General features: G+C 31.8%; 1 protein-coding gene across 1 annotated transcript; it reads right to left on the bottom strand.

The window, feature by feature from the left end:
• Nucleotides 1-1,866: 1,866 nt before the first annotated feature.
• LOC148271214 (uncharacterized) lies at nt 1,867-12,158 on the bottom strand. The gene is made up of 7 exons (XM_088241696.1): nt 11,932-12,158; nt 10,380-10,581; nt 7,750-7,912; nt 6,915-7,033; nt 5,508-5,654; nt 4,045-4,190; nt 1,867-2,486 (listed from the first exon to the last, which is right to left on the bottom strand). The coding sequence occupies exons 1-7, from the start codon at nt 11,959-11,961 to the stop codon at nt 2,283-2,285; spliced, it is 1,011 nt and encodes a 336-aa protein (XP_088097822.1). The 5' UTR covers nt 11,962-12,158; the 3' UTR covers nt 1,867-2,282.
• Nucleotides 12,159-12,735: the final 577 nt, after the last annotated feature.

The following is a 12,735-nucleotide window of genomic DNA, read 5'->3' as shown; positions in this document are numbered from 1 at the left end:
TCCAAACAGAAATAAATATATAACATTTATGATCATTTGTGGGCGAGTTCAACAAGTTAGGGTGACGATATGGTTTTTACTATTTCTTTTAATGTGTTTTTATTCCCACATGCAATATCGTCGATGAAATACCGCGTAATCTATTTTTTTTACAATAATGTTTTACTGCAATCAATTCGTTATAGGGACGAAGAGCCGTTAGATTAAAATTATTGTCATTTTTACTCTAAATAATTATAATTATTCTGATATAAAAGTGGTATTTTTGGTTGATTAATAATGTAAGGCAGAACGCTTTTTAGGTTCCCTGCCAAAAAAATCAATTGATAGTTACGCGGTATTTTAGTATCACCGACGATATGTTTTTTTTATCTGAGTAACATTTGAGTAATGGATCATATTCATTCCATTACAGTTAATAAAAAAAATAAAATGTATCAATTTATTGAAAAACAAAATTAAAATTAAATGATTTCCGTGTTTCTAAAAAAGAAAGGTTCTACATTTTACTATGCAACATGAATCAATGGCACATGCATTTACAAATCCCGCTTATTGAGCATTAAAAATTAAAGTCAAAAAATTACTCTCAAGTTCTTCATTATATATTAAATGAATATAGTAAATTAGTATTGTATAAAAAAAATATCCATGGAAAATGTTGTTTTTTATGCGTATTTCTAGCAGTAAAAAAATATGTAGGTACCTACATATATCAAAACCTCTTAAGATATAGGAATAATAGTTAGTTGAATTGAATAGAATTGTTCAAAATGTACAAACAATGTTACTTAAATACAAATTCAGTTCAATTTTGAAGCAATTATTATGAATGTATACTTAATTATATTGTTAAGAAATAACTGTGATAAGGGATTATTTTAGATGTGAAATATTCAATTTAATGATTCTTAGAATTAAGAAACACTTTTTTAAAATAAAATATTATGAAAATAACATGTTTTGTTACATTTTCTTCAAACCCTATAAGTTGACTTACTTTCACTCAGTTCGTATCGGAGTCGACGGAGAACTTACCAATTTTGTTTTACAGCAGGCAGGCAGGTAAAGTTCCCTCTAGCTAAGGATGCCTAAGCTTACATAGTGACCGCATGTAAAAGAAGTATTTACCGTAGGCTTTCTTATCTAGGCGACGACTCTACAATGGATATTACAAATAAAAAGATGCTATTATATTTTCATTATTTCTAGATAATAAACAAAACACATCATTTTTACAATTTTTATTCAAAGATTTGATCATAATACTTCTGAAAACAAATTAAATATAAAATCTCACTAACATGCTGACCTATTATTAGCTTGTTTATTTTATTTTTTTATTGATATTATGCATACAAATTCTAAGTATTTACTTATAAATATTTCTGTAATTTCATTATGGTGATACAATTTTTTTTATTGAGTACATATAAAAATATTAAATTTTGAAACAACATCTTTTATCAATATCAATAATTTTATTTAACAAACATGAAATGATACGTGTGACATATATTATTACCTTTTAATTATAAAGTGCGCTTGGTTTATGAAAATTTATGTTTAAAATTTCTAAAGTAATGCAGAATTGAAATGGCGAAGTCAACCTTCTACAAAATGCAAAAACAACTGTGCAACTGCTGAGACCTAAGGTTGAGCACGAAATGGAGAAGCATATGTGTTATCCGTGCTGTTGTATGTAGTGGATAGGAAGGATAGAAATGTGGTTGTACGGGAGAATGTTGCATATCTCGGGAGATGATCGAGTGTCCAACAAAAGGGTACTGAATGTAATGGAAAAAGACTAAGTACTATTAACCACCGCCAAAAAACGAAAGGTCGCATACTTTGGCCGCATATTCTGTCGAGGAAAATATGCCTTTCTACATACAGCTCACATTGAAAGGAAAAATAGAGGGTTAACAGGATATGGGACATAAAAGAGCATCATGGCTCAGGAATCTGCGGCAGTGGTTTGTAATACCAGATGCAACGATGTTCATTATAATGGCCCAGCATAGAGAGGTAGTAACCAGCCTCCGATAGAAGCGGCACGAGAAGAAGAAAGTAAAAAGCCAATTCACATTATGTTAGAATAATTTCTATGCAACTTTTATGAACATAACCCATCAAAAGTTTAAAAACAAAATTTTGTGAAAATAAATTGCCATGGTAAAAAATGCATTGAACAAGAAACAGAGATCAAGGTAGAGTTATAAATGAAACATCATTCATGATATTAAGTTTTTTTGTAATTTGTAGAAGGATAGGTGGTATGATCAAGTGTTTGGTGTAATTGCGGCTACAGGCTTGAAAAACGAATAAGATCCGTAAACAAGGAGTGAAGCTAGAGCCAGTCCTCCAGCAGTTTTGTAGGGGTTTCTTCTTATGGCAGCAATATGCCAATTTAGGACTTGAGTGTAGGTGCGGCTGGAGATATCAGTGAACTGTGAAATCCTCGCCAAGTCGTCAAAGGTCAGCGCCTGAAAATTCTGCACTATTTTTTGAAGACCACAATGTAATTACAACCGAAGCAAGTCTAAAGTCAACTTATTTGTAGATAGCATATCACTTGATAGAAAGATGTATTTAGATCCCGGTTAGTATAATAATTTACCTAATATATCACTGGTGTCAACGTAAGATACCTATTTCAAAATATCTGCATACCAAAATCTCAAGTCTCGTCGTGACAAAGCAGACACAGCCGAAGGGCATGTATGTCAAGATGTATAAATGTAGGATAAGCAAGGAATGTATTTCAGCGTAGGCACGTGTGGCGGTCCATCCTCTCTGCCTACCCCTACGGAGAGACGGCATGATGGTGGCTGTAGTAGTAGTTCTAAATATTGAATATTATTATTTTATTTTTAAAAACAATAATTATAATATTTGCCATGTTTTTATAGTGCCATTTTTGAGAAAAATCATTTCAAGGGCGGTTTACAATTATAAATATTTAATATTAGTACATAGTCGCTTACATTATAATACCGCATATCCTGCAGTTTTTTTATTTATATATTTCTGCTCAAACTACGCCCGTCATTTAGTGATTTAGCTGAATATTTTAATTAACAAATTAAAAAAGGAATGAAATAGAGAAAGGAATATTTTATCTTCTCAAAATTACTGATCCAAATTTATTAATCGACCTTTCTTTTCGAAAACATGGACATATTTAACTGCAGTTAACTCACTTTTAAAACCAAAATTAAAAAACTATTATATGAAAAAAATTATGTTTCTTTATAAAAAAAATATATTTTTACATCATAAATTTAAGTTGTTTCTATTCACTCATATCAAACACACATCCACCCTGTCCGTAAACCTACCCTCACACCCATATACAATCACACACATATTCACATACCTACCAAAACCACAGTCCACTTTTTTACACACGCATCCTCACACAAAAAAAAACTCGCACACATGCACTTCTATGAATTATATCGAACTGAACTGGATTTTTATAATTGTATTTATGTGGAAAACTGATTTGGCTTTATTTTATGTTTTTTTTTTTTATAATGTTGTGTATATTTTTTTGTATTGCCGTTGTTTTTCTGAATAAACAAAATTAAAATTAAAATTAAAAATTAAATTAATTAAATTAAAAAACTACGCAATTTTAAAGGTTTTTTGATCTTCCTGAAAACCAGTCAATATTAAGATACACAATGTTATAATGCAAGTGACGATGGACGGAATGATCAGAAATCAGTATCATATTGATGCATCAATATCTTTACCTCAGAAGCAGACGGATGCAAATCCAAACGTCAAATGTTCAACAAGAGTCTAAAGAATCTACTTTCTCTGAATGATTTCTAATAATTTATAGAATTAATTTGTATGTTCAGTACCTTTATACATTGGTTCTTTTATTATAAGACTTACATTTCTTTAAAATCAATGGACATGATCATAAACTGGATACGAAAATCGAAATGTCATTTCATCAAGTTCTGGATTTGCATCCGTCTGCCTCTAAAGTACAGATATTACGTAGAATAAATCATTATTTATAAATACCTGTGGTCTTAGCATGTAAAGGATGTTGATGTATGTTTTGTACCCAGCAATAAGAGCTGAATCCAGATCACAATTATTGTACATATCAATACACGACCATTCAATTTTCCGCATTTTCCCATCAAATGTTTGCATTTTCAATAATTCTAAAATTTAAAGATAGAAATCGGTAAAATACAAAGACTCATTTGACTCCCGGCGAATTCTTTTTATTCTCCTGAATGAAAAGAGAGATGAAAGGAAAGCGTTTGACCAACGTTGCTGAAGTGAAGAAAAAAATTTAGAGGCGCTGTCGAGCATCACGGAAGATATGTTTAAAAATGTTTCCGGCAATGGAATAGAAGATCGGACAAGTGCATTAGCTCCAATGAAGAGTACTTCGAAGGCGATTAAAGGTTTTTTGTAAAATATTGTTTGGTTTCTTTTGGGTAACCCTTTAAAAAAAAAATAGCAATTTAACCACCAGTGAAAACTCCTTTTGCCCAAAGCCATTAAATTTTTATATGCCTTCATGAATACAATGTGCTCCCAAGATGTATTATGCTTAGCTAAAATCAAATTAAAAATACATACAAAAGAGTGGCTTTTAATGTGGGAAGCAGCCAGTTGGAGCAGCAATTAAGAGTTTGTGCGTGATTCATAATTTTTTTTTGCCAGTGTGTCATATTTTCAAATATGTTATGTTGTCAAATTTCATATATTTTTATATTTCACTCGATTCTACTATTTTTACCTTCTTGGACTTTTTATACAGGGTGTTCTTTAAACCCTGTCACATCCGAAACCAAGATGATCAGTATAGGCAAGAAGACATATTAGCATATTTAAAAAAATATTTAGAACTAGGAATTTTTTTTAAATAAAACATTTCAAAAAACAAATGGTTGCTTACTTCTGCAGGGGAGAAGCAAGGGGGGGCGCGGCCGTGCGATTGACAGTGTATCAGACTCCCCCCTCCCCCCTCATCGTTTCTCCCCTGCAGAAGTAAGCAACCATTTGTTTTTTTTCTATACTTTATTTTTTAAGATTTTAGTCATTCTAAAAATTTATTTTAATGTGCCAATGTCTTCTTGCTCATACTGACCATCATGGTTTCGGATATGACAGGGTTTAAAGAAAATCTGTATATAGGTATCTGTTTCAATTTCATACACTGACAGTTTGATTGTTTTGAAGATTTTCACATTTTAAAATATTATTTCATCTTATATAAGACTTCCATTTTTCAATTATTTCTACACATTACTAAGACTAAATATCCTGTATTATATAAAAATAAATAAATGCTGCCTACCTCAGAACAGGTATTTACCATACCTAGTGAGGATAGACAGTATCTAATGTGTTTGCTTATAATTTAATTTTACATAATTGTATCCATTTTCAGTTTTGCAAACAGAATATATTGCATTATTTACTATAATAAACGCCGAATTTCGCCACTGAACTGAACTGAACCTCACCAACTAGATCTCCCAGTGCTGGTACTTCAATATAATTGTGTTCCTCTTCAGCATAGTAAAAAGGATGATTGGCTTTGTTCCCAAAACACTTACTCAATTGTTCTGTCACACTTTCTTGGCCAACTGATCTTTTACAGTTACAGTTTTCTGAAAACAAAAAAAGATTTCCAAATCACGGTTCTATAATATTTATAATGTACTTTCAATTATTATAAAACAGTATATATTGAGGTCAGTAGCGGTCACACATCTCAACTGGGAAAAATACGCGAGGGTTTGTCGTGTTCATAATACTAGACACTCCAATAAGGATCTGATTCTACAGAGAGGAGTTAATACTTTTTTGGCTCAAAGGCAGCAATATTATATAGGCCCGAGGGTATATAACCTTATCCCAGATTCGTGAAAATGTGGTGGGATTGCCAGGCTGAGGAAGGTGTTTACTTCATTTTTAATCCATATTGGTCGGAGGGAGTCAGAGAAATTGTTGTCCGATGTAGAAGGACGTAAGTTGGTTTCTTGTTTTACTAGTAATGACTTAGAACTTAGGATATAGAGATTTTGGAATTATTTATGTTTTCTCTGGATATTCATTGTTTACTTTTAATACTGAAAAAGCACACATTATGATGCAAACTGTAATTACTTTTTAATATTATTATAAAATACGTAATTTACTGCCTTAGAACGGGGAAGCTATCCCTAGTTAGGCAGTTTAGATGAATCAAAAGCAAAAATAAAAAATATAAATGTTTACTTTTACTCCTTCATTAACTTGTATGAATAATTACTTGTAAATTGCTGTAATAAATATGCAAAATATAAATAAATAAAATTAGGCTCATGTAGGCCATTTTAAGTTTTTACTTCAAGCTCTTTCACTGAATAAGCGTTTTGGATTTGTTTGATGACATGAAACCTAAGAACACAATAACAGATAATTTTTTTTCTTTGTAAATGATGTGATCGAGGAATGGACCAAAAAAATATTAGCTTGACCTATCTTCATGCTAAAAAGCACTGGACATAATTGAAAGGTTCGCTAAATCTGCAGTCCCATGAAGGTGGCAAAGAGTGATAAGACAAAATGATAAATTGTGCATTTATAAAGCCCATAATATCTCAACACATATATGCTCAGATTGAGATTGGCTGGACATGTACAAAGAATACTAAATGCGCGGATAAGAATGATGCAGCACAGCTTCCGCAGGTTGCAATGGACATGCGGAGGTTGGAGGCCAAGGCTCGGTTTGGGCTGTAGTGCCATCAAAGAAGAAGACCTATCTTCACTGCTTAATACGTTAATTTAATGGTGTCACAAAATGTATAATTCTTTAAGTAATAATAATAAAAATAATGTTAGCAACACTAACAAAATAAATGCATAATATGTGTTATTATTACCATCAAGGGCAGGTGGTTGCAAATTCCCTGATATAACATATTTAATTGCGTTTTCTTCGTCCGTTTCTTTTTCCTGTTTTGAAATCAATGGATTAAATTTGCTTTCCTTGGATGATCTACTGAAGAGAAAATTACAATAAATAAACAATATGTGTGACTAATACATAATTATATTTACATACATAAGAGGGAAATGGAATTAGTTTGTTTAATAAAAAATAAGTGATATTAATAATAAATCCGTCAAAAACAATAGAACAAAGGCCGAGTACTCGCATCTTCAAATAAGAATACCAGTTTTTGGAAATAATTTGACGACACAAAGAAACTAATTTTAACACAAAAAAAGATCGCCATTTTAATTTTATTTCTCTAACTCAAATTCAGAAGTGGTTTTTGTAATGTCTCTAAAACATGAAATGAATTCATTATTTCCAATTTCGAGCATAGCCAAATAAGCTAGTAGTTAAAAAGTTTTGTCTCATTCATCATCTTTATAATCCACACCCGATAATGCATAGGGCGCTACATTGGAATTATATGAAGGTGAGATGGTCAGTGTTACACTTCTGGTACTAGTCCAAGGACAGTGAAATATTGCTGCATTAAAACACCTGCCAGGAATCAAACCCAGGACTTCAAATATGGTAGGTGAATGCGCCAATCACTATACTATGAAGCGGACATATCCTTGCTCGATTTCTTTACATGGAATTGTTATCCAAGAGTAGCCATCGAGACAAAAACACTCATCTAGGATTCTGTTTCTATTTCACACACAGTACTGTATTCTTTATCCGCCTGGACACAGACAAACGAAATAGATTTTCTTCACCTGACCGGTCCACCTAAACTAAATATTTCTCCGCTGTAACCATCATCTCTCCAAAATGGAGTTTTATATTCTAAGGTGAAAGTTGTTTTCCTCCCGCATATGAATCTATGGAATATTTCCAAATTGTCATCTTCATTCAAGAGGCTCGGATCAATATAAATATCTGGAAGATAAAATTCATAACATTTAATAAATATTAGTCCATCATCTTAAAAAGGAAGGTCCGGTGACTATATTGGAAAAATATGCCAAAAATGTTTTTTTCTGTAGGCCTTGTTTAGTAAACAAATACTTAATTGAAAGATATCGACAATATAAATATTTCACTGTCACCACTGAAATTAAAACTTAAAATTGATTATGCAGCTTGACAGGTAGGTACTATAATTTATTTTTTTTATTCCAGTAAAATGGCTATATAGTGCAGACCCAATTCTACCATATAAAACAAGCTCGAACAAGGGTGAATGGATCCACCCTGCAGTTGCTTGGAGAAGCGCGTTATTAGAGATTTTCAGGCGTTCCCGTATTTAGTTCCATTAAATATGTATATTTTTATATATTATTAAATATGTATACTTTTAAACTCTTCCTTTCCTTCCTTATCCTCTCTCCGTGCATCCCCCGTTCTAATAATTTTAGTTTTTTTTATTTATTAGTTCATGAAATGATAGATGTTTTTTTTTCTTCTATTACAATCTACTTTTATATCGAATATTTAGTTAATCTTAAAACTGTAACTTTCCAAAAAAGAGACAAGCTTTTGTGCTTGGAGAGTGGCTTACACTGTTATAGTCATTCAGTAATTTAAATAATTACAAATAAATAAAAAAATGTGTTACAAATGAGTGAGTTAAATGCAAAACCGCCACTCTCCATGATCACTGTACTTGGGAAGACCAACGAAACCAGTAGCCAAATGACTATTTCTTTTAAGATGAATGTGCACATTTAACTTAAAATAAGTAGCGTTTTCGCTACCTGATATACCACACATAAGCGGCACATTGAACTAAAAAAGTATTTTTGCTGCTGGTTTTCTCGGTCTTCTTAAAAACAGTGATAATGGATAGTGGCGGTTTTGTATTTAAACCCCTAAAATGATATTTGATGTTATAATTTTTTTATTTTATTTATTTATTCAACGGCTTACGCCTTTAAAAAGTATGAAATAATGATAAAAAACAATTATAATGAAACAAAATACAAAACACCTGTATACAAGTGAAGAAAATATAGATACATAAAATCAGCAGAAAATAAAGAAATAACAAAGGAAAGTTAAGCAAGAAATTATAGTAGAGGTCTGCAGCAAATTAAGAATAAATAAAGAGTTTAAATATAAAAAGTATTGAAGTAACAGAGGCAATGTATCATAGTATAAACAGTAAAACAAGTATAACACTTAGGGCCTTACTTATAAATCGGGTATAAAGTTAAGCTTGAGAATAGTGGTAGAATAATGATAGTATGGCAAAAAGTATTACTTATAAACCTCGCATAGAGTTAAGCTCGGTTTAAATCTGGGATAGCGACCATAGAAACTTATACCTGCACATTATGTGGTATAACGCTGGAATAAGCACTCGATCGGTCAAAAGTCATATTTTTCGGTAATCAAAATGGATAGTTTATCAATTTTTTTTTCTATTTTAAACAATTTCGAAGTCCTGTGACCTTCTCAATGCGATTCAAGTGATTTTTAATTATTTGTTTAAATAATATATGAAATGTTATATGTTCGTATATGTTTAAATTAATTGTGATAAAAAAGGAACACGAATAAACTATAGAATTCGTTTTTAACTTCTCCCCTTCTTCCTAATTTTGATTTATTTTTCTAACGGTTTTCTCCATGTTCTCGCTTACACTGACAGTAGTCTCGATTTGACTTTGACGTTTGTTTGTGTTGTTATAAAAGTTACTGCGCACGCACACATATTAGTGTTGACTGTTTAAAAAAATTTAGCATAAAATAACCTGCGAGTTACTCTAGGTAATAAATATTTTAAGTAAGCTTTTTTTATATCGGTTATAAATAGTTAAACCGGGTATAGTTATTTCTTAATGTAAACCTGGTATAAGGAAATCTAATAATTAAGGCCCTTATTACATTTTTAGTATTTAGAAAAGAAGTGATTAGTCGATTCAATCAATACTAGAATAGCGTCTGTGTCTTCCTTGTTATAAGTTCTATTCTCGTGTTCTTTCTCATACAGTAAAACAGATTTATTGTGGTATTCGCATCACTGTTATTTGTATAATTATTCTTCGCATGGTAAGGATAAATATTTTTTGTACTAAAATTCAGTATATTTAACAAATTTTACTTTCCAAATCCGATGTGAAAATATCCTTTAGAAGATTACAAAAAATACAATTTTGTCATTTAAATAAATAAGAAAGATAAATATCATGTTACACCACAACCACACAATAATTAATAATGCAATACTGTGCGAATATACAAGTTTAACACATACATATATGGATTATTAAAAGTCCAAACAGAAAACGCCAAAATATCATCTTTGACAATTTATGTTTTTATTTCGAGTTTTACAAGTTAGGGTGACGATATGTAGAACTGTTGGTTTTCCAAATAAAATAAAAAGATGCTAACTACTAGCCTCGTATTTCCGAAGGTTTAAGAGCAATAACCAAAAATGAACACTCAAATCTTCCTTTTCGTTCATCAGTATCAATTTGAATTCTTCCTCGCTTACTCCACAAAGCTGTGACTTTATGGATGTTGGATGTGAAAAGTGCTAGCCCGCTATTATGTCGAATTTTTTTTTTCTTTCTGGTCAACAAGTAGAACAAAACTGATACCTGTGAAAAAACATAAAGTTCTTGAAAATAAACCATTCATAATTAAAAGGTTGGACAAATTAAGACTTTGAAATTCAGCTTAGATCAGTGCAGCAAATGTCGGAATAATCGGCGTTTATGCATGAGTAGATGTATGAATATAAAGGAAACACGGTTTGTAAGCAAAGACAGAGTGATTTGGAATCCCGTCCCTATGTGAACGGAGTGATGGTTTATTATTTAAAAAATATACCCATTTCCCAGAATTATATTGAGTTTTATATTATGTAGTGTGTAATCCATAAGGTAGAATTTTGCGTGTTGATTTCTATCTATGAATATACCAAAATAATGAAGAACAATCATAATATTATAATACAACAAGAACACCATTAAAACACATAGCACATCAATATAGAAAGGTCAAACAACGACCAACATTTGATTTACATGAAACAACCAACTCAAAGTAAGAACGACGTTTAAATTACATTTAATAAAATTAAATGAGCCTGAGAACATTGCGCAATATGCGAGACTGGCCAGCAGAGATTGCTGCAAAACCATTACAAAAAAGAATGCAAGAGAGATCGTTCTCTTTTCCACACCAACAGCCTCATAAATTATCTTTGTTTTTTCCCAAATTTAAAAATGAGCACTAAAACAAAATGATAAAGATATACATCAACAATTGGAAAGAAAACATCATTGAAACGAAAATTTTCTGCTCTATAAGATGTGTTTATTTTATGTCAAATAGACAACAGCGAGTATTTTTAACACCTCTTTCCGTTCTCGTCCAATCGAAGTAATAAAGCTGCCAAGCTGCTTCTGATATTTGTGTAAAATTATGAAGAAGTATACATTATTGAGTAATTTGTTGGTGTTAAGATAAGTTGTGTCCGGTTTATTTTAAGAGAACAAGAGAACAAAACAAAAAAAAATTACAAAAAATTAGTCAATAATTCATAGCATCTTCACCGTACACTGCGAAAATATCGCGAGCAGCTTTGGCTGCTTTATTCCCTTGATTTAACATGAACAGATGGAGGTGTCAAAAATGCTCACCTCAGTCTACTTGATATTCTATTTTGAAGGCTTGCAAACTAATAAAATAACATATGCAACGTTGAAGTAAAGACAATGTCTTAAAGAGCATAAAATTTTATATAGAATGACATTTATGTCATTTTGTTTTACTTTGAGTGCTCATTTTTGAATTTGGAAAAAAACGGACACAAATTCTGTTGCCTAATATTTGTAATTAAATAAAGTGTACTTAACTCCATGATAACAATATACTACAGCATAGTAATATAATAATTATGACACTGATGATCTGATGAACTGATAAACTGATGATATTCTTACTTTATCTGGGGCGACACCGCACATGTCCATCACCAATTCCTCTACGGCAGATCTTGCTAGAGGGATGTACACGTAACCATGAGCGTGTTGCAGCACGCTGATGCTGTCCAGCTCCCGGGCCAGGGCCGCAGCCACAGGAGACACGGCACACGTGGACACCCCCGCGGGAGGGATCCGCTTGGACAGGCTGTCCAGCTCGCCTAACCACTGCCAAATCTCCCACCTGAGTAAGATTCAAATGTCTTAACTGTCTACATGTTAGGTACACATTTTAAACATTTATTTGTGCTGATTCCTCTTCTTTTTGCTCATCTGTTTCTAGAAGAAGCACATGAACATAACTAGATGTCTGAAGGGGACCCTGTCGCTAGCCAGCAATTTCGCCTCCTCCCACATCAATTCTACATCCCTTAGTTCCGCAGAAAGATTATTATCAATGGCTCAGCTAATTACAAATAAATTATTATCATATTAAAACAAAGATGAAGAACATTTTAAAATGTTAAAGAGCTGAAACCTTTATTTATGTGGGTGAGATTCGTCTGATTGAATTGTTTCACCCACATACTAAGCAACGCCTGAAAATATTTTTCAATTTTTATACTTCTTGGACCAGGTGAATTTATCAACAATATTTTAAGTTGGTCCAAATTTTTGTAGACAAGAACTGGATTCAACCCCCTAGAGAGTTGTTAATATTAACAAACTATAACTAGACAAAATACTCCATATTATTGTCACCCTTCTCAAACCAACTATCTTTGTCGCTCACCTATACCGCGTATACACAGACTAGGAAATGAC

Source organism: Micrasema longulum, unplaced genomic scaffold, assembly GCF_059751315.1.
Source record: "Micrasema longulum isolate JH-2025_06_02 unplaced genomic scaffold, ASM5975131v1 h1tg003027l, whole genome shotgun sequence".
NCBI classification, from domain to species: Eukaryota; Metazoa; Arthropoda; class Insecta; order Trichoptera; family Brachycentridae; genus Micrasema; species Micrasema longulum.
Note: the sequence above shows the minus strand (reverse complement) of the source record. Positions and strands in the feature narration are given on the sequence as shown.

Bases quoted from the DNA above. Each gene is read 5' to 3' on its own strand.
- LOC148271214 (XM_088241696.1), bottom strand. From the start codon at position 11,961: ATGGACATGTGCGGTGTCGCCCCAGATAAA. The intron at 7,034-7,749 runs GTGAAGAAAATC...TTTTCTCTTCAG, and splicing joins AGTTTAGGTGGACCGGTCAG to TAGATCATCCAAGGAAAGCA. The intron at 2,487-4,044 runs GTATTTATAAAT...CAGAATTTTCAG, and splicing joins TTTACATGCTAAGACCACAG to GCGCTGACCTTTGACGACTT.